General features: G+C 46.5%; 1 protein-coding gene across 14 annotated transcripts in view; it reads right to left on the bottom strand.

Moving 5' to 3' along the window:
* The window catches only part of FHOD3 (formin homology 2 domain containing 3), a 348,541-nt gene that overhangs the window by 115,910 nt on the left and 209,560 nt on the right, over positions 1-23,071 (bottom strand). For all 14 annotated transcript variants that reach the window (XM_077917617.1, XM_077917611.1, XM_077917612.1 and 11 more), the window contains exon 6: positions 14,256-14,350. In XM_077917617.1, coding sequence (XP_077773743.1) covers positions 14,256-14,350 — 95 coding nt within the window. The remainder of the gene's footprint in view (positions 1-14,255; positions 14,351-23,071) is intronic.

Genomic DNA, 23,071 nt, shown 5'->3' with positions numbered 1-23,071 from the left:
CTCAACTTGCTCTCAATATTCCAAACACACAGACTGCAATGATGATAGCAAGAAGGATATAATGTAAATTTTAGGGACAGTCTCCAAATATTTAAACAAGCTTCCTGTCCAGCTTGCAACAGGAAACCTGGGAGATTTAACTGTCACATGGAAGACGGAGCAAGCTTCTTTTCTCCTCCTCTGGAGGGTAGGACTCAAACCAATGGATTCAAGAAAGGAGATTCCAACTAAATATCAGGAATAATGTTTCTGATGGTAAGAGCTGTTTGACAGCGGATGTCTCCCTCGAGAGGTGGTGGACTTTCCTTTGTTGGAGGTTTTCAAGCGGAGGTTGGATGGCCATCTGACATGGAAGCTTTAGCTGAGATTGCTGCATTGAAGGGGTTGGACTAGATGACCCCCAGGGTCATTCCCACTCTACAATTCCGTGATTCAATTATCTTCCATTTCTTTGCACCACAGCTTTCAGTGGCACACTGTGCATAACTAAGAACGTGGTTGTGATTTCTCACCTGCTACCATACTTGTCTCTACTGACTTTCTTCCGCAAATATCTTAGTTAGGAGTATGATGACAATAGCAGAGGATAAATCGGGTCCTCCCTTAAAGAGGGCACTTATTGCGGTGAGACCCTGTGTTGTGGGTGGGTACGACTGGTCAGCCACAACACCTGATTGGTAGGTCCCTCGAAGCTGGGTACAATCTGGCCAATGGGACACAGTCTAAACAGATCAAGGGACCTATTTATGCCCATGCACGTGACCCAGAGCTTCCTCTTTTGTTTTTTTTTTTTAAAATAATGTTTATTAAAGATTTCCAAAAAAGTTAACAACCCAACAAAGAAAACCACAAGAAAAACAACAGCAAACAAACATCAAAAAATCTCAATAGAAAAAACACCCAAGAAAAAGAAAAATACAACAACAAACAAAAAAAATTAGTATAAAAAGAACACTCTTTCATTTTGATAACTTTCAATACCTTATTCTCATTTACTTCCACCCGCCTTCCCTTCTTGTATTCCAATTTAAAAATTAGTTCAGCAAGATCATTAACTATTCATCTTAAGCCTTTATCCTTCTCTTTATAATCTATTTATCTTGGCCACTTAAACCCCATCATTTCATTTTTAATGCCCTCAGCATTCATAGATTTTACAATGTTTTTGTAGATAAACTTTAAACTTCTTCCAATCCTCTTCCACCTGCTCCTCTCCTTGATCTCGGATTCTGCCGGTCATTTCAGCCAGTTCCATATAGTCTATTACTTGCATCTGCCATTCTTCCAGAGTGGGTAGATCTTGCATCTTCCAATGCTTTGCAATAAGTATTCTTGCTGCTGCTGTAGCATACATGAAAAAAGTTCTATCCTTCTTTGACACCAATTGGCCGACTAAGCCCAGGAGAAAGGCCTCTGGTTTCTTCAAGAAAGTATACTTAAATACTTTTTTCAGTTCATTATAGATCATTTCCCAGAACGCCTTAATCCTTGGGCACGTCCACCAAAGGTGAAAGAATGTTCCTTCAGTTTCTTTACATTTCCAACACTTGTTATCGGGCAGATGATAAATTTTTGCAAGCTTGACTGGTGTCATGTACCACCTATAAATCATTTTCATAATATTTTCTCTTAAGGCACTGCATGCCGTAAATTTCATACCGGTGGTCCACAACCGTTCCCAGTCAGCAAACATAATGTTATGACCAATGTCTTGTGCCCATTTTATCATAGCCGATTTAACCGTTTCATCCTCAGTATTCCATTTCAACAGCAAATCATACATTCTTGACAATATCTTAGCATTGGGTTCTAACAATTCTGTTTCCAACTTTGATTTTTCCACCTGGAAGCCATTTTTCCTGTCCAAATTAAAGGCCTCTCTTATTTGAAAATAGTGTAACCAATCCCGCACCTTATTTTTAAGTTTCTCATAACTCTGCAATTTCCACCTGTCCCCTTCTTGTTCTAAAATTTCCGAGTATCTCGGCCATTTAGATTCCATGTTAAGCTTTTTCACGGCTTTGGCTTCCATTGGCGACAACCACCTAGGAGTCTTATTTTCTAAAAAATCTTTATATCTATTCCAGACATTAAACAAAGCTTTCCTTACAATATGGTTTTTAAAACCTTTATGAACTTTAGCCTTATCATACCACAGATATGCATGCCACCCAAAAGCATTATCATAGCCTTCCAGATCCAAAATGTCTGTGTTCTCAAGAAGTAGCCATTCCTTCAACCAGCAGAAAGCTGCTGCTTCATAATATAACTTAAAGTCCGGCAGGGCAAACCCCCCTCTGCTCTTAATATCAGTAAGGATTTTATATTTTATTCTGGGCTTTTTGCCCTGCCAGACAAATCTAGAGATTTCTTTTTGCCACTTCTTGAAACAGTCCATCTTGTCAATGATTTGTAACGTCTGAAATAAAAACAACATTCTTGGCAATACATTCATTTTGATAACAGCAATTCTTCCCAATAATGAAAGCTTCAAGTTTGTCCAAATTTCAAGATCTTTTTTCACTTCTGACCAACACTTCTCATAATTGTCCTTAAATAAATTAACATTTTTAGCCGTCATATTTACCCCTAGGTATTTCACTTTTTTCACCAATGATAAACCTGTTTCTCCCTGGAACCTTTCTTTTTCAGTCGAGGTTAAGTTCTTCTCCAGAACCATAGTTTTTGATTTATTCAACTTAAATCCTGCCACCTGACCAAATTCTTGTATTATTTCCAAAGCTCTTTTAGTACTAGGGATTGGCTCCTGTAATGTCAAAACTAGGTCATCTGCATATGCTTTAAGTTTATAATGTTTAGCTCCGACCTGTATACCCTGGATCTGTTGGTCCTTTCTAATCATGTTCAGCAATACCTCCAGGACTGAAATAAAAAGCAGAGGGGAAATTGGGCAGCCTTGTCGTGTCCCTTTCTCTATCTTAACTTCCTCTGTAACAGCATTATTCACAATTAGTTTTGCCTTTTGTTCTGAATAAATCACACCTATACCATTTCCAAACCTTTCTCCCACCCCCATCCCTTGCAAATTTTTCCTCATAAAACTCCAAGAGATATTGTCAAAGGCTTTCTCCGCATCAATAAATATCAAAACAGCTTTTGTATTAATGTTAACTTGCAATTTTTCAAGAATATCTATCAGGTTCCTAGTGTTGTTTGACATATATCTGCCTGGGAGAAAGCCAGTTTGATCTTTATGTATCAATCCAGTTAAAACTTTTTTCAATCTCTTAGCCAAAATATCAGCAAAAATTTTGTAATCCACGTTAAGTAGGGATATGGGGCGGTAGTTCTTAAGTTGTGTCTTTTCAGACTCATTTTTCGGTATAAGTGTGATGTAGGCTTCTTTCCACGATTCCGGCGCTCTTTTCCCCTCCATAATTTCATTGCAGACCTCCGTTAATGGTTGAACTAAGTATTCTTTCAATACTTTGTAATATTTGGAGGTTAGCCCATCTGGCCCTGGAGATTTGCCAAGTTGCAGATTCTTTATGGCACCTTCAACCTCCTGTTCAGAAATTTTTCCATTCAGTATTAATTTATTCTCTTGAGATATTTTTTGTAATCCATTTGTTTCTAGAAATTTCTCAATCTTAATCTCATTTTGTGGCCCTTGTGCATACAATTGTTTAAAGTATCTCTGGAAGCAGTCTTTGATTTCCTTTGGGTTTTGTATGTTCCTTCCATTTACTTCAAGATTAGTCACAGTATTTAATTTTTGTCTTTTCTTCAGCTGCCAAGCTAGCAGCTTTCCACACTTATTAGCCGATTCAAAGGTTTTTTGTCTCATCTGTTTAACCTTCCATTCTATGTCCTGGTTAACCATTTTCAAATATTGTGTCTGATATAATTTAATTTCCCGCAAGATCTCCTGTGACTTAGGTTTAGATCTTAATCTCTTCTCTCCTTCTTTAATTTTCTCTAGAATCTTTTCTTTTCTCTCCTCTTGAAGTCTCCTCTTTATAGCATTTTGCTGAATCAGAAAACCTCTCATTACAGCCTTACTTGCGTCCCAGATACTTCTTTTTTCCACTGTGGTCTTCAGATTTATTTCAAAGTAGTCTTTTATAGTTTTCTGGGCCTTCTTGATAATTTCTGCATCTCTAAACAAGGTGTCATTCATTCTCCATCTAAAGGAACCAATCGATGTTAATTTCATATCCATTCTCACAGGGTTATGGTCGGAGCAAGTTTTTGGGCAGATTTCCACCTTTCGAATCTTGGGTGCCATCCCTCTTGTGATCCAAATTTGGTCAATCCGTGTCCATGTCTTGTTGGCTTCAGAGAAAAAAGTTCCCTCTCTACCTAGGGGGTTTTTAGTTCTCCAAATGTCAATTAAGTCCATATTGTCTGCCATTTCAAAGAACGTCTTCGGTAGTCTTCCATCTTTTGTAATTATCTGTCTTTCAGATTTATCCATGTTTGTCGACACAACACCGTTCATGTCTCCCATCAGGATAATATTTTGGTCCATGTAATCCAACAAAGTCTCATGCAGTTTCTTATAAAATTCTGATTTCCCCTCATTAGGTGCGTAGACTCCAATTATTAATATTCTCTCTCCTTGAGATTGTATTTCAATTGCAACAAATCGTCCATGTTCATCTTTAAAGAGAAATTTTGGTGATAATTTCTCTTTTGCATATATTACAACTCCTCTTTTTTTAACTTTATCTGATGAAATGAATTCTTGGCCTAGTCGTTTATTTATCAACAATTTCCTGTGGAGTCTTGTTATATGCGTTTCCTGTAGACAAATCAAATCTTGTTGTTCCTTTTTTAAAATGTGAAAAATTCTCTTCCTTTTACTCGGGGAATTCAAACCCCTGATATTCCAGGTTAACATCTGCAGAGACATGTTGTGGTTACTGTGTGGTTCCTCCAACCGCTCCTAGAAGTTGCTCTTGTTCTGACGATTGCGTCTCTAGTTGATCCAACCCCAAGGGGTGTCTTCCCAAGTCCAGTGGTCCCAGTCCTGGTATTCCCGGTTCTTTTGTTCTGGCCTCTTTTCTCAGGTCTTCGCCAAAGTCTCTCAAAAAACTCACTTTATCTTCTGTGCTGGTCCCAGGGGGGATAAGGTACTATTACCGTAGGCCAAGATCAACAGGGAGCCGGGCGGGGTAGCAGGAACGATGGTAGGGCAGAAGCAGGAAGCCAGGCGAGGAACAGGAACACTGGTAGGGCAGAAGCAGGAGTCCAGGCGAGGAACAGGAACACTGGTAAGGCAGAAGCAGGAATCCAGGCGAGGAACAGGAACACCGGAGAGTCAGAAACAGGAAGCCGGGCGAGGAACAGGCACACTGGGAGTGCCGAACAAGGACTGGGTAAAGCAGATACTTCACAACGACGTTGCTCCCGCAACCTGGGACCGGGCTGCCTGACCTTTATCTTCTTCTAAGGCCGGGGGCGGTCCCGGCCCCCAGAAGCCCCGCCTCTCTTGGCCTTAAGGCGAGCACTCCTCCTGGGAGACACCAGTTCCCTTCGCCTCTCTGCCCTAAGCCTCTGCAGATCAGGAGAGGCCGAAGGGTTACTGGGCCCCGGGGGAGGCTCACCTGTAGCCACTGAGTCTTCCAGCACCTCTGGGGCCTGAATGATTTCACCTGGTGCCTGCTCTTGAGTTTCCTCAGCATCTAGGCCTTGCCCCAGTTCAGCCGGCCCTGGAGGCGGGGACTCCTGTGCCGGCTGGGATTCCTCCGGATCGCTCTCAGACTCGGAATCCCAGGCCATCACACCATCCCCCCTCCCAGGCCCCCCCCTCACTTGAGGGTCCGGACCCGGCTTGCTGGGGTACGCTGCATGAAACTCCCGGATGCAGGCAGGTGCGTGGACGTTGACCGCTGGTTCCCAGGAACGGTCCTCTGGCCCATACCCCTTCCAGTCAATGAGATACTGCAGCCTTCCCCTGCGGTATCGGGAGTCCAGAATGCGTTCCACCTCGTACTCAGGCTCTCCCTGCACCAAAACTGGCTGCGGTCGGGGACGGTCCGGGTGGAACTCGTCGGGTGGGGCCACCGGACTCAGAAGGGACCTGTGGAATACCGGGTGAACCTTCAGGTTTGCTGGCAACCGGAGACGGAATGCCACAGGCGAGACCTGGTCCACGATAGGGAACGGGCCGGTGAACCGGACGTCCAGCTTCCGCGAAGGTCGAGAAGGGTGGAGGTGGCGAGTGGAAAGCCATACCAAGTCACCGACGTGAAGTTCCGGCCCCACCTGGCGGTGGCGGTCGGCCTGGACCTTGTACGCCTCCTTGGCCTGGCGCAGCTGCTCCATCAACAGCTGTTGCTGGGACTGGAGCTCCTGAAGCCACTCTGTCACCGCAGGGACCGCAGATGCCGGCAGCACATCCGGAAACAACCGTGGATGAAGGCCATAACTGGCTTGGAACGGGGTCTGCTGGGTGGACGCATTCACCGCGTTGTTATAAGCGAACTCCGCCAATGCTAGGTGGTCGACCCAGTCGTCCTGCTGGTAGCTGCAGTAACACCGGAGGTACTGTTCCAGCACCGCGTTCGCCCGTTCCGTCTGGCCATCAGTCTGTGGGTGGTAAGCAGATGAGAGACAGACCTCTGTTCCGAGGGCCTGGTGCAAAGCACGCCAAAACCGGGACGTGAACTGAACGCCGCGGTCGGACACTACACGCTCAGGTAGGCCATGCAGGCGGAAGACATGCTGAAGGTACAGCTGCGCGGTTTCCTTAGCTGAGGGTATGGATGGGCAGGGGGCACAGTGCACCATCTTCGTGAAGTGGTCGGAGAAAACTAGAAGGCAGGTGCAGCCACGAGACGGGGGTAACTCCACTACAAAGTCTAGAGAAACTGTGTGCCAAGGACGTGGTGGAACCGGCAACGGCTGAAGAAGGCCGGGGGGTCGCCCGGTAGGCCCCTTGGCCCGCCTGCAGACGTCACAACCAGCGACGTAGCGAGCCACGTCAGCCTTCAAACGGGGCCACCAAAACTCACGGCTTACCAGATGGGTGGTCCGATACCGCCCAAAGTGCCCCGCCGCTGGAGCGTCATGGGTCATCCGGAGAACCTCAGCCCGCAGCGGCCCTGGTGGGATGTACAGGCGCCCGTGGTGCAGCAGAAGACCCTGATGCGAGACCAGCCCTGGATACTGAGGGCATGATCCTTCGGCCAGTTCCCGGAGTCGTTCCTGGGCCCAAGCGTCGACCCGCTGCTGTTCCCGCACCCGAGCCTGCAGTGGCTCAACCTCCTGGGTGGCCAGGAATGCAGCTGGTGGTAGGATCGTGGTGGGTGCTGCTTGCTGAACCGTGTCTGCGTTGTCTTCAGGTTTCCGGGACAGGGCATCCGCCTTCTGGTTTTGGGAGCTAGGGATGTAGCGGATCCGGAACTGGAACCGGGAAAAGAACAACGCCCACCGGATCTGCCTTTGGTTCAGCTTGCGGGTGGTCTGGAGGTATTCCAGGTTCCGGTGGTCGGTTCTCACCTCCACCGGGTGTCTTGCTCCTTCAAGATGGTGGCGCCAAACCTCAAAGGCCACCTTGATGGCCAGTAGTTCCCGCTCCCACACGGTATAGTTACGCTCCGCTGGAAGGAGCTGGCGGGAATAGAAGGCGCAGGGTAAGAGTGGCGCTTCCGGTTCGTGCTGCTGAGACAAGACGGCACCGAGAGCCGTACTGGAGGCGTCAGTCTCTACCACAAAGGGTCGAGAAGGATCCGGATGTTGCAAGATTGGCGCTCTCTGGAAACAGGCCTTCAACCCTTGAAATGCCTCCTCCGCCTCCTTGTCCCAGGAAAACGGCGTCTTGGGGCGCAGAAGCCGGGTCAACGGGGTGGTGCGGTGAGCATAATCCGCAATGAAGGTCCGGTAATAGTTGGCGAACCCCAGGAAACGCTGTAGGTCCTTGCGGTTCCGAGGTGCCGCCCATTCTCGAACCGCTGCCACCTTCCCAGGATCCATCTGCACCCCACCTGGTGAGAGTCGATGACCCAGGAAGTCCACTGACTGCTGATGGAACTCGCACTTGCTGAGCTTTGCATACAGACGATGCTCGCGCAAGCGCTGCAGCACGGTCCGGACATGGCCCTCGTGGCACGCCGGGTCACGGGAGTAAACCAGAATGTCATCCAAGTACACCACCACGTACTTGTCTAGCAAGTCCTGGAACACGTGGTTGATGTACCGTTGGAACACAGCAGGCGCGTTGCACAAACCAAAGGGCATAACCAGGTATTCGAACTGTCCGTACCGGGTCCCGAATGCTGTCTTCCACTCATCCCCGGCGCGGATCCGAATCAAATTGTAGGCTCCCCGGAGGTCTAACTTGGTGAACACCTGCGCCCCTTGCACCCGCTCCAGTAACTCCGAAATAAGGGGCAAGGGGTACCGGTCCGGGATGGTAATTTTGTTCAGGGCCCGGTAATCATGGCAAAGGCGGAGCTCCCCACATTTCTTTTTAACAAAGAGCACTGGCGCAGCAGTGGGCGAGGTAGAAGGTCTAATGAACCCACGCTCCAGGTTCTTGCGCAAGAAGTCCTGCAAAGCCTCGCGCTCTGGCTCTGTTAACGAGTATAAGCGACTCACCGGTAGAGGCGCTCCGGGCTGGAGGTCTATGCCGCAGTCAAAGGACCGATGCGGCGGCAGCTGGTCTGCCCCTCGTTCCTCGAACACGTCGTGATAGTCCCGGTACTCAGCGGGGAGCGTTGCAGCAGCCTCCTCAGTGGGCGCAGCTGCTAGCATCTCAGTCTCAGCAGGAGAACTGGGGTCTGGGAAGTGTACAGTCCGTTTGACCCAGTCAATCTGCACATTGTGAGCCTCTAGCCAGTCCATCCCAAGCACCAGGGGGAACCGGGGCATGGAGGCAATATCCAGAGTTCGCATCTCACGGTGCTGCTGGAGGCACAGGACCAGGGGCTGGGTCTCTTGAGTGACGGCGCCCGAACGCAGTGGCCGTCCGTCGATTGCCTCCACCTGTACCGGTTCTGGCTTGTTCCGAAGTGGCACCCGATGCTGGGCAGCAAAAGCAGCGTCCATATAAGAGCGGGTTGCCCCTGAATCCACCAGAGCATGGGTAAGAATCCATGGCCCTCCTGGAGGGTATAGATGTACCGGAACCATAAGGTGTTGTAATTCAATTGGTGCGGCCCCATTCTGTGCTGTTTGGGACCCCAGGTAGCCAGGGCCATCAGCTACTGGGGTTGGCGGTTTCTCAGGACAGGACCGTGCATAGTGTCCGCTTCCGCCACAATAGAGACATAGATTCCCCTCCCGACGCCGCGACTTCTCTGCGGGGGAGAGGCGTGGCCGCTCTGCCCCAAGCTGCATGGGTTCCTCCAATGACTCAGCTGGGCCTGTGGGGCTGCTGGTAGACACTGGGGCCGAGAACTGGAGGTGCCGGCGGCCCCGAGCCTGACGCCGGTCCTCTAGCCGATCGTCTATCTGTAGACTCCGCTGAATAAGGGCGTCTAGCGTGGTGGGGCGTTCCATTGTGGCCAGCTGGTCCAGTATCTCATCTGAAAGCCCCTCGAGATACTGGTCCCGAAGAGCAGAGTCGTTCCAGGTCAAGTCCTGTGCCAGCAGCCGGAATTCTGTGGTGTATGCGGCCACCGTGGACTTGCCCTGTCTCAACTGCCGAATCGCCCGGTTGGCTTGACTCCCCTTCTGAGGGTTGCCGAACGCGGCCTCCAACAGATTGCAAAACCCCCCGTAGTCTGCCAGCAAGGGGGAGTCTTGCCTGAGCAGCGGCAACGCCCACTTGGCCGCCTGGTCCTTTAACAAACTAATCAAAAAATGCACCTTGGTGCGGTCGTCAGGGAAGTTCCGGGCGCGCCCCTGAATATACAGCTTGGCCTGGGCAAGGAACATGGGAAAGCTGGCCGGAGCCCCATCAAATTTCTCAGGCAAGGCTACTGGGTACTTGCCAGAAGCCGGGGCGTCGGCCCCAGGAGCTGGTAGGGCGTCCAAACGCTGCTGTAGTGCCGTAACCACGTTACTGAGCTGCTGCACGGTGTGCCTCAAGGCCTGGTTCTCCTGGGCTATTGCCAACAATGTAGCCGCTTGGTCAGCCATGGCCTCTGACTCTTCCCGAACGCACCCCAACAAAGAGGGAGTGCGGGAGTGGCGGGAGCAAACTGTGCTGGTCCCAGGGGGGATAAGGTACTATTACCGTAGGCCAAGATCAACAGGGAGCCGGGCGGGGTAGCAGGAACGATGGTAGGGCAGAAGCAGGAAGCCAGGCGAGGAACAGGAACACTGGTAGGGCAGAAGCAGGAGTCCAGGCGAGGAACAGGAACACTGGTAAGGCAGAAGCAGGAATCCAGGCGAGGAACAGGAACACCGGAGAGTCAGAAACAGGAAGCCGGGCGAGGAACAGGCACACTGGGAGTGCCGAACAAGGACTGGGTAAAGCAGATACTTCACAACGACGTTGCTCCCGCAACCTGGGACCGGGCTGCCTGACCTTTATCTTCTTCTAAGGCCGGGGGCGGTCCCGGCCCCCAGAAGCCCCGCCTCTCTTGGCCTTAAGGCGAGCACTCCTCCTGGGAGACACCAGTTCCCTTCGCCTCTCTGCCCTAAGCCTCTGCAGATCAGGAGAGGCCGAAGGGTTACTGGGCCCCGGGGGAGGCTCACCTGTAGCCACTGAGTCTTCCAGCACCTCTGGGGCCTGAATGATTTCACCTGGTGCCTGCTCTTGAGTTTCCTCAGCATCTAGGCCTTGCCCCAGTTCAGCCGGCCCTGGAGGCGGGGACTCCTGTGCCGGCTGGGATTCCTCCGGATCGCTCTCAGACTCGGAATCCCAGGCCATCACATCTTCCTTTGATCTTATCCTTATTTTCTTTCCTTTGAATGTAAATGAGAGGCCTTGTGGAAATTCCCACCTGAACGGAATGTTACTTTTCCTTAATAAGCCTACCAAGTCCGCGTAGTTGCCTCTGAGCTCCAGTAGATATTTTGGGATGTCTTTAAAAATTTCAATTCTCTCACCTCCTATCACAAGTGCTTTCTGGTAGTGGAGGTTCAAAATTTTATCTCTTTCTTCCTTTGACCTTAACGAAATTAAACAATCTCTTGCACTGTTTTTCCTTTTTACCCTTCCCAATCGAAAGGCACTCACTATCTTGAATTCTTCCTTTTGTGAATCCAAGTCCCAGAAATCTTCAAATTCCGATGTAAGAAATTCTATTAATTCCCCTTCTTCTGATTCTGGGACCGCTCTTATTCTCAAATTAGTCTGTTTCTCTTTCAATTCAATCAAAGAGAATTGAGCTTCCTCTTTTGGTGCATGCATTTGGAACACCCGCCCAACTCTCCCTACTTTTAGGGCTTTGCGCTTGACCTTGCTATGCTGTCGTGTGTCATCTGTCGTTGGGACAGGGGCACGGCCAGAATTTTACCCCCTTGGCTGATTAGCTGTTGCCATTTGGGTTTCGCCTGCCGCGCAGCAAATCGTCACAACTTGTAAGGTTGCGGATAGGTTCTGGTTCAGGTGATAGAGATGGGAGAACGCTCTCGCCATCCCTATGTGAAGGGTATTCCGTTAAAGGAATCCAGGGACTCGATGGTTTGGTCAACCCCTGTGAGGGGGTTGTGCCTGTGCCTGAGTCCAGGGGGACATCTGGGTGGTGGACATAGCCTGTTCCCGGCTTTCTGCTTATCCGGGTGTTCACCCTAGGCTGACCTATGCTGGTGCCCTGGGTCAGCGCTACCTGCAACAGGTGCAGGGAGCTAGTCGAGCCCAGAGCCTATGCAACCAGTCACTTTCTGTAATCAATAGAGTTGTGGCCTAAATTCTGCCAAAAACCAAGACCAAAATTTGAGTCAAGTGTGAATTTATTTGGGGGGGGTGGGTTCTGGGTCTGAACATGCAAATAAGGGAAACCAAATATTGCTTAATATAAAAGGTTTAATATTATGCATGCGCATAATGTTCAAGACATTTCTTATTGATCAAGAGGACTTACAAAATCTCCTCCCAAAAAATAATATTTCATATATGCATGGAAATTATATTGCATTATGAAGTCTTAAATAAAGCAATTATGAATGCTGACCAGACCTTTTCAGGGTGAGTGTGTTTAGGTATAAAAACGTGCAGCATCTGTGCTCTATTCATCCCAATATATTTTAGTTGTTCTGCTAGGTGGCGCTATGCGATGGTTTTCTATAGCAAAAGAGGGAAATTTAAACATCCCAGGATTTCCCTGTACTAAGATTGCTGCTTTGAATGTCCTCACAGGGAAGTATTACCATTCCTTAGCAAGGGCAAACCCAATCAGGGTTGCTGTGGTCTGATCTGTTCTTGCCGTGGTTCAGTTATTTTGGCGCATCAGGACTGGCACATACAGAGGCTATAAAGGTGATAAAAATGGCACCTCAGAGAGTTGAGGGCTTACTTCCTTGTGCGGAAATTCTTTCCTTGGCAAGTCGCCCTAATAACATATTTGACAGATGGGGGCATAAAGCATTAGAATAAAACAAAAAGTATATAATAATAAACAGTAATCGTTTCCGGCATCTCTGAGATATGTCTCTTCCTTCTTATTCACTTTACGCCATATGTGTGTGTCTGTGCGCATATGAAAGATTCTTAGTAAGGAGAAAGTTCTGCTCTGAGTTAATATTCAAGACTACTGCACTTCTTCCAGTTGGCAGCATATATTAAGAGTGTTTGTGGGTTTTTTATTTATTTATTTTTATTGGAAATTTTATTTACAACATAACATAAACCCCCTACCCCCCAATACAGAAATCCACCCTCATTAAACGTGAACATAACATACAGTGAGCATAACATACAACAATACAAACAACCAAATAAAAGACTTCCTTTATCCTGTATCTGGCCTCCTTATTTACTTCTTATAAGCTGTTTCCTTTATGAATAACTATTAAGATTTTTCTAATTATAACTTAAATATCCACAAAGTCTCCTGCAGACATTAAACAAGTCCAGGTATGTTTTTTAGGGCACTGTTTTGTGAAGTATTCTCTGCATTTTCCCTATGCTTTCTGAAACTCTTGTCTAGTGTGATCTCTGTTAATCTAGCCAGTTCAATATACTCTAACAGTTTGTCTTGCCATTCCTTTTTTGTTGGCACAGTTTCTTTTTCCCAGTTTTTAGCAATAAGGATCCTTGCCGCTCCTGTGGCATAGAGGAATATTTTCTGATCTTCTCTTGCTATACCTGAGTCCGTTATGCCTAGTAGAAAAGCTTCTGTATTTTTCATAAAGTTATACTTAAACATTTTTTTAAGCTCGTCATATACTATGTTCCAGAACCCTTTGATTTTTTCCACAGGTCCACCAAACGTGTATAAGTGTCCCCTTCGTTTTACCACACCTCCAGCACAGATCTGTTTTTGTCTTATATATTTTAGCTATTTTGGTAGGTGTTAAGTATCATCTATAAAACATCTTGATTAGATTTTCCCTCAATACTTCACAGGCTGTATGTGGGTTGTTTTTTTAAATGCCTCCTTAACCACAGCAAGTTACCAAAGGGATTTGTATATTTGGCACTAAGGCAGCGTGTGTAGTTCATTTATTTATTCCGCCATACCTCCCAACAAAGCCAAAAATGGGAACCCCTTCCCCCTACCCACCTAAAATCCATACATTCTAAAAACCCTTTAAAACTTTCTCTCAAGCAGTGATTTTAAGGTTGCCAAGAACAGTGCTTTTGGGCCATGAACAGCCTGGGCAAACAGGAATGTTTTTAAATTCCCCCCAAAAGCCAATAATGAGGGAGATAGGGTATTTCACAACCAGGGAGCTGCCACTAAGAAGGCCCTGTCATGGGCCAATGCCAACTGGGTAGTCCCCAAGGTGGTACCACCACCAAGGTCTTGCCTACCAACCATAGGGACTGAGATGGCTGGTACTGAGGAAGGCACTCTCATAGGTACTTGGGTCCCATTCACGGCTTCATATGCTAGTACTAACATTTCCCCTGGGAACTTCACCGGTAGCCAAGGCAGCACTTTCAAGATCAACAACACATAGTCCCATTAGATTGCCATTCTGCAGTAGGAAGCTAACTCCACATACATTGCCCTATGGGTCGTTTTCACTAGCTGAAAAAAGAGAGGAATGTGCCACTATAAATGGAATTAGCATTGCCTTTCAACATGTACTCCTCTGCTTGTGGTAAGTATCAAACTAGTGGAATTTTTCAGTCATTGGCATTTTCTCTCTCTCTGTGTGTGTATCACAGCTGTCTACACACACACATGGAAAAATCTTTAAAACTCTTCAATAGATGGGATTCTTCTTACCTTTGACCCAATGAGAGTGTACAGCCACTGGATTGTTTCATTATGATTGATTACTCCATTCATCCCATCTACGTATAGCATAATTTGTCCCAGTGCTAAGGAAATAAAGAAGATAAGGAAAGTTAGCAAAATCCAGTTGAGTGAGAAAAGGCACAAAACATCTTTCTGCCTCCAAATTACAGTAGGTCGCCATTCTGGATAACCTCAACTAACTCTACCAGAGGACACATGGATGCAAATGCAATTGAAATGCACCCTCAGCTGATGTGCCGAATGGATGCATGTGAAGGGGGGGTGTATATGTGGTCTAAACCACTGAACCTCTTGGGTATGCCGATTGGAAGGTCAGTGGTTCGAATCCGTGTGACGGGGTGAGCTCCCGTTGCTCTGTCCCAGCTCCTGCCAACCTAGCAGTTCGAAAGCACACCAGTGCAAGTTGATAAATAGGTACCGCTACAGTGGAAAGGTAGATGGTGTTTCCATGTGCCCTGGCACTCGTCACAGTGTCCCGTTGCACCAGAAGCAGTTTAGTCATGCTGGCCACATGACTCAGAAAGCTGTCTGTGGACAAACGCTGGCTCCCTCGGCCTGAAGGTGAGATGAGCGCCACAACTCATAGTCAAGTTTGGACTTAACCGTCCGTGGGTCTTTACCTTTTTGTATATGTGAGACTCTTGAGAGTCCCATGGACTGCAAGAAGATCAAACCTATCCATTCTGAGTGCTCACTGGAAGGATAGATTCTGAAGCTGAGGCTCCAATACTTTGGCCACCTCATGAGAAGAGAAGACTCCCTTGAAAAGACCCTGATGTTGGGAAAGATGGAGGGCACAAGGAGAAGGGGACGACAGAGGAGGAGATGGTTGGACAGTGTTCTCGAAGCTACCAGCATGAGTTTGACCAAACTGCAGGAGGCAGTGGAAGACAGGAGTGCCTGGCGTGCTCTGGTCCATGGAGTCACAAAGAGTCGGACATGACTAAACTACAACAACAATATGTGAGTGTGTGTGTGAGAGAGAGACAGAGAGTGAGAGTGATGGAGAAAGACTTCGCAGACCTCTGTGGGCCCATGCTTTCCTGGGGAAAAGAGACCAGGCCACAGTAGACTGTACTCCTCCCATGTACCCTTCTGCGCCACCACTAGATGAAAGACTAAATATTTGCCAGGCTGCCGTTTATCAGCCTCCAAAATTTTCCTGGGGTCTCAACAAAACCTCCTTAGGAAGTTGATGTCAGAAGCGTTTATTGTGAGAGAGGTAACCCTATCCCCTTTCTCCACAGCATGCATAATTTTATAAACCTTGATTATGTCACCCCAGGCTCACTTTTTCTCTCAACTATCCCCTTCCCCCCAAAAATGTTGTAACTTCTCCTCATAGGGGAGTTCTCCATCCCCTTGATCTGACTTTTTCTGAGCATTTTCCACTGCCACAATGTCTTTCTTGAGGGAAGGAGGCCAGAGTTGTACACAGTACTCCAAGCACACTTGCATCACAGAGCGGGATGTTGGCAGTTTTATCTCTTTCCTAATTAGCATGGATGTGGTCTTTTTCACAGGTTATGCACACTGGTTGAGCATCTTCAAATTATCTGCCATGACTCCAAGGTCTCATTCCTGAACAGTCACCACCAGGTCAGACCCCACAAGATGTGAACTTTAGATTTTCTTTGGTCCCAGTGTGCGTAACTTTATGCTCGATGACATTGGATTGCATTTGTCATTTCATTTCCCTTTCACCTAGTTGGAGCTCATCGCAAGCCGTTTTTATTGTAACATGGATGGAAGTAAAATTGATGATAACAAAGCAGTATGGCCATTGAGAAATGGCAGTTGCTTTTACAGCTGTTCCCATGCATGGCCACTTTACCACAAACTAGAACGCCATTGTCATGTTCCTTGGTGTGTGTGTGTGTGTGTGTGTGTGTGTGTGTGTGTGTGTGTGTGTTCAGGCCTCTTTTAGGGGGCCCATGTAGACCATCCTCACACAATCAACAGCAACATGCAACCAGTCATTGCCTTGTTTGTCACTTTCCAGCCAATAGCTGTAACTCCCTCTTAACAGCTGACATCCCAATTCAGTGTGAGATCTACACACAAAGGCAGGCCTGCAGATCTGTTTTAAGGATCAGGAGCCCCTCGCATTACAGAATGCTGTGCTTCTGGACCCATCGGCTGGCTGCCCTTCCAGAAAGTGGAATGTGTACAGTGGTTCCTCAGGTTAAGTACTTAATTCGTTCCAGAGATCTGTACTTAACCTGAAACTGTTCTTAACCTGAAGCAACACTTCAGCTAATGGGGCCTCCCTGCTGCTGCCACGCTGCTGGAGCACAATTTCTGTTCTCATCCTGAAGCAAATTTCTTAACCCGAGGTAATATTTCTGGGTTAGCAGAGTCTGTAACCTGAAGTGTATGTAACCCGAGGTACCACTGTATATGCATCCTAACTGGGACCACTCATGGATTCTCCAAGAATGCTACAGTGAGGGGGGGGGAAAAGTATTTGACCCCCTGCTAAATTTGCCCGTTTGCCCTCTGACGAATAAATGACCAGTCCATAATTTTAATGGTAGGTTTATTGTAGCTGTGAGAGACAGAATAACAACAGGGAAAAACCCCCAGAAACCCAGAAGACAAAAGTCAGAAATTGATGTGCATTATAATGAGTGAAATAAGTATTTGATCCCCTATCAACCAGCCAGGTGTCAGGCGACCTGGCGTCTTCCTGCTGTTATTCTGTCTCTCGCGGCTACAATAAACCTACCATTAAAATTATGGACTGGTCATTTCTTCGTTGGAGGGCAAACGGGCAAATTTAGCAGGGGATCAAATACTCCCCCCCCTCACTGTACATATAGCTGTGATGTGCATCTGATGCAGGTAATCCCTATCAGGACTGGACAGTGTGGATGGGGGTAAGATAACCTTCCCATCTGTCAGTCTGGTGAGTATGGGGATGACCATTCTCATTCGCTCATGGAAGCCAGTGTGTGGTTTGCTCATGGCTCTCTCTTGATTGTGACCTAAATGTCAGTGAACAATAAAGAGACTTTAATGCACATCGCCATCCACTGACTATTAACATTACATCAAAGGGATCCAGAGTTTTCTTATTATTATTACTAGGTAATTCAGAACAACTGCTATCCAGCTGCAATTAGAGAATGGCTTAATGAATATTATTTTTGTTTCTCTTCAGTACAAAGAAAATTGTCCTTTGATCAGAATCAGATAAGGTCACCACGCTGCTTCTTTGTAGTGAAACTTCTTGGATCAGAAGGAAAGGATTTCATTTGCATCTGAAGAAAATGTGAAACAAATTTTATGCCCCACACATATTTTTCAGATTAATAAGGAACATAAATCAAGGACTTCTAAAAGTCAGCCTTTAAAGCATCACATGGACATTACAACAACAAAGACTGGCTAAGTATCTAGGTAAATTCTGGACTGCATTACTCCCCAGCTTTCAGGTTGTCGCTCAGTATAGTCATAAAAAAGCCAAGCCTTTAATAAGCCCCATGCAAAGAAACCACAACAATGTTCAAAAGAAATTCCTGGCTATTTTCATCCGCTACTGAAGAATCTTATCAGAAGCTTCTTCCAAGACTATGGAATTCGATCGTATCTGCTATAGCTTCAGGTTAGCATTGCGGATTTTGATGGGAAATTGTGAACACGCAAAGAAAAAAGCCTGTTGCTGTTTAAACAACTGGCAAAAGAACCATGTTTTACAGAATAATGATTTTAAAAATCTACAGGATGTCATCGATCTGTTTTTTCAGGCACACTGACCTACGGGCATGTTTGTCAGTCGCATCCAGGAGCTTTATCAAACGTTAACATTATCAGTTGCTGACGGTCCTTGGAATACAAGCATCAAGATTTATTTGTTAAGAAGCAACTTATTTCCTGGCTGCTCTGAGGCCTCAAATACGACAAGGCACAACTAGCTGGAGGTGAGGAATATTTAGAGCAGTGTTTTTCAACCACTGTTCCACGGCACACTAGTTGTTGCCTGGTGTGCCATGGGGAAAATTGAAAAATTCGAAAGATTTTTTTATATTAAAAAAATGTCAAATTTTCGCCCACTAGGCAGGCGCCGGACTGTGTCCTGGGTATGGGGTGGGGTGGGGTATAGAGAACAGTGCGGAGACGGAGCTGTCATCCGCCGGCTCAGCGGGGATCAGCGGATCGATCCCCGCTGAGCAGAGAACGGTCCGCAACGTTTTTGTTTGTAAATACAGAGAGAGTCTGAGAGCTGTTGACGAAGAGCTACGTGTGTGTCTTTCTTCGATTCCAACCAGAATATCAGCTTTGTGTTCAGCCAAACAGGCCCAAGTTGCGCACTGAATAAAGTATTTTAAAATTTTTCATATATCTGTTTACTTACTATTTCATAATAAAGTAATTATAAAATACTTTCTTTGTGCTTATTTGATTCCTATTCAAGAGAATTACTTTATATATAGTCAATATAGGCACAGAGTTAAATTTTTTAACATTTTCTAATGGTGGTGTGCCACGTGATTTTTTTCATGAAACAAGTGTGCCTTTGCCCAAAAAAGGTTGAAAAACACTGATTTAGAGGAAGGCTAAGGAACCTATGGCTCTCCAGGTGTTGACTCCCATCAACTCTAGGTATCAGGGCCAAGTGTCAGGGGCAATGGGAGTTGTAGAAGAACAACATAGACTCATAGAATTGTAGAGTTGGAAGGGACCCCGAGGGTCATCTAGTCCAACCCCCTGCGATGCAAAATAAAATAAAAGAGCCACTGATTCCCCACCCCTGCTCTAGAGCGAGCATCTCTGGAGGACTGTATTTCACATGTAGCTGATTCTTCAAAATTATAATCGTGGTAGACAACTATCCCCATTTGAATTTTAAGAGATTTAAACCAGCTCTACTGAACTGGCATTATGGTCTAAGACGAAGTTGGGGAAATCCTGATGTTATGGAATTTCAAAGACTCAAGCTAAGATTATTTCCTTTTTTCCTCCAATAGTTTTGCCAAACTGCATTTCTGCCACGTACTGGGGTGGGTGGGAATCGCCTGTCTCTTTTTGACACTTCCAACATATTGCAGCGTAGTTTATTTATTATTAACTTTATGTCTCCTGGCTGGTATAATGCGCTTGTGAGCTAGCAGTTTTCTCTTAATCACCATATTTAGGGGAAAACTTGAGCAATGTTTTCTGAAGACGTTTCCACATATCCACTGGGTTGCTTTCCCTTATACTATTGAGCCTATTTAACCACGCAGACTCTTACTTGCTCAGGCTCCAAGCTGAACTTTTGCTAATGTCTGTTTTTTATTTCTTCATTCTTTACATTTCAAATTAGGTTCACTCGTATTTGTTCATATGATCTAAAATTTCAATGCAAACAAGATTGGATTTGAAAATAATTTTGAAACTGTGGGGGATTCCTGCCTTGTCTCCTCTTAATTTCTGAGTAAGAAATCATGAACCCCCTGGTATACCAGATCTTGTATTCTAAAAAGTTTGATGCTTTCCATGTTTGAAATCTTATAGATGTCTCTCCTCTTTTATTTTATCCAAGATAAATTCCAGAAGTGAAGGACTGGTTTAAATTATTTTTTTCTCAGAATCTAAACTGTGAAAATAAGTTATATTTAACTGACTGTTGCAACCCCCCATAGTATCTCATATAAAGGTGTTCTCAATATATTTTGTTCAACCTTTGCTATAAGATATGCAGTCTATAACCCAGTTAAAACAGTTTGCTATACAAAACAGGGCTAAGTACAGGACTTGGAGATCTCCTATCTTCATATAAATTCTGGCTTTTAGCCTTGTTTATTTGTTATTCCAGATGCACTTCAGTGTACATTGTTGTAACTATTGGATCAGTATTCTGATTAGCAGATATCAAAATGAAGATTGTTTTGGGTGGCATTATCATTTTAACTGCTGAAATTCCTCCAGAAAAAGATACAATACAATGGGCAGTATTCAGTGAAGAAATCTGCTAGTGGGAGGACTTTTGGCTGCGCAACGCAACTCCTTCCTCTCCCCACATGCTCCCACCACACCCCTAAAATCCGTTCTGAGCATTTCCACACACACAAGCAGATATGGGGTTTGGAGGCATGTCATAAAATAATCACTGATTTTCCCTCATGGGTTCTTTTCATTAAAAAAAAAAAAAGTTTCTAAAATACATCAAGCGCCAATAGGATGTAACACTTTCTGATAAAAGCAGTTGTTTTCTCTCTTATATTTTGTAGCGATAAACATGCTTCCCTTTCTCATTTCCTCTGAACCAGAAAAACCTGGGTCTCAATCATAGCTGTCAACTTTTCCCTTTTTAAAAGGGAAATTCCCTTATTCCGAATAGGATTCCTCGCAATAAAAGGGGAAAGTTGGCAGCTATGGTCTCAATCCAAATCCAGCCTTGAGCATCACTGGGTGGTCAGTCACCCAGGCCAGCCAACCTCAAAAAGAACTTTTCTCCATGTCTCTCCCTGCTCAATTAGCCATTGGATCATATGACTACGGCATTACTAGTCTCTGACAGAAATGTCAACAGCAACTTGATATCGCAGAATAGAGTATTTTCTGTGCATGGAGAACCTTTATTTAAGTTTTGCTGTTTCATACAGGACTAAAGTCAATGGTGGACTTGGGTACTATGCCCTTTGTGGCACATACGGTCAATTCAGTTTTGTTACTATTAATTTTTCAACGATAATGAGATGGTGGACTCTCCTTCATTTGAGGTTTTTAAGTAGAGGTTGCATGGCCCTCTGTCATGGATGCTTTAGCTGAGATTACAGCATTGCAAAGGATTGGACCAGATGACCCTCAGGGTGTGCTGGGCCCGGGGGTTAACCCAAGCAACGCGGTCCAGGTCCGGTCCCGAATCCAAGGATTCTGCGAGGAGTCAGTCCGACAGGGCCCAGGAAGGAAACCAGGCTAGGTCGGGCACAGGTTCTAGGAAACAGCAATGTTGCTCCCGCAATCTGGGGCGGTGTCTGGCAGCCTTTTATCTTTGTTGGGGTAACGGCTGGTCCTGATCCCCCGGCGACTCACCGCCCTGTTTTGCCCAAAGGCGAGCACTCCTCCTGCAAGTACTCAGGTCTCTCCTTCTCTCAGACCTGAGTCTCTGCAGCTTGGGAGATGTTGGTGGGTTACTAGACCCAGGGGCTGCCTCAGCCTCTCCTGACCCAACTGGTAGTGGAGCAGCTGTAAGTGACGGCCCAGCTGAAGGCAACAAGGTAATCCCCGCATCTGGAGCCAGGGCAGGCTCAGGCCCCGGACTTGGCCCAGCTGGAGCTTGTTGCATGGGAACCTGTGCAGACAGGGACTCTTCAGGATCAGGCCCCAGACTTGGTTCAGATGCCACCTGAGGCAAAGGATCCGGTGTGGACTGAGGCTCCTCTGGTTCTGAGTCCGAACCCGAGTTCCAGGCCATCACACCAGGTAAAGGTAAAGGGACCCCTGACCATTAAGTCCAGTCGTGACCGACTCTGGGGTTGTGGCCCTCATCTTGCTTTATTGGCTGAGGGAGCCGGCGTACAGCTTCCGGGTCATGTGGCCAGCATGACTAAGCCGCTTCTGGCAAACCAGAGCAGCACACGGAAATGCCGTTTACCTTCCCACCGGAGCGGTACCTATTTATCTACTTGCACTTTGACGTGCTTTTGAACTGCTAGGTTGGCAGGAGCAGGGACCGAACAACGGGAGCTCACCCCGTCGCGGTGATTCGAACCGCCGACCTTCTGATCAGCAAGTCCTAGGCTCTGTGGTTTAACACGGGCCCCTTCCAACAATTCTGCTCATGCTTCCCTGAGCAATTTGGTGATCATCAGACAGCTCCAGGAAGCAGGACTGCTTGGGTGAGGCTGGGAACACAGCCTAGTGTCATAAATCTCCTGAGATGCAATTCAAGGATTTAACCTCCAAATGAACATTATAGTGCTAAGCCGCTTCTTAAGATAAGCAAAGCATAATCCTGATTTGGAGGGAATGGAGAGAGGGACATGATGTGCCAAATCTTGAAACAGGAAGAAAATTATTTTCTTCACTGTGCTCCACACGTTGAAGCTGCTTTTGAGCTCATTTGGACTTCGCAAAGAAAGGAGCTGCAGGTGTGAGTTTCCTTTTATCAATCACTACTAATTATGTACAGAACATCAGCTTGGAATGCCAGTATCTGTTCAAAGCAACTATGCTTAAGTCTTCCCCCTCCCCTAACTTTTAAGGTGGTACTCAACTCAAAAAACACAGGGAAAACGCAAAATGTGTTTAGAAAGTGTGCTGCCCAAAATACTGTTAGCAGCGCAAGCAATTATGTTGCAACCATACTTGGAATGCTGTGTACATTTCGGCCACCACACTTCAAAATAGATGTTGTAGAGCTGGGAACAGTGCAGAAAGGGGATACCATAATTGCCAGTGACCAGCAGCAACTCCCCTGGGAGGAAAGGTGAAACTGATGGAGACCTTTCTTTACAGTTAGTTTAGAAAAAGAAAGTGGGGACATGATAGGTTTCTAAAGTACCGTACAATCCTCTGGCGTGGATCAAGTAAAGAGTTTCTCTCACTTTCGTTAAACCAAAACCCAGATTCATCTAATGAAGCTAAATAGCCATTAGCTTAAAAAGGTAAAGGTACCCCTGCCCGTACGGGCCAGTCTTGACAGACTCTAGGGTTGTGTGCCCATCTCACTTAAGAGTCCGGGGGCCAGCGCTGTCCGGAGACACTTCCGGGTCACGTGGCCAGCGTGACAAAGCCGCATCTGGCGAGCCAGCGCAGCACACGGAAACACCGTTTACCTTCCCGCCAGTAAGCGG

The sequence above is a fragment of the Podarcis muralis genome, chromosome 13 (genome assembly GCF_964188315.1).
Source record: "Podarcis muralis chromosome 13, rPodMur119.hap1.1, whole genome shotgun sequence".
In the NCBI taxonomy this organism is placed as follows: Eukaryota; Metazoa; Chordata; class Lepidosauria; order Squamata; family Lacertidae; genus Podarcis; species Podarcis muralis.
Note: the sequence above shows the minus strand (reverse complement) of the source record. Positions and strands in the feature narration are given on the sequence as shown.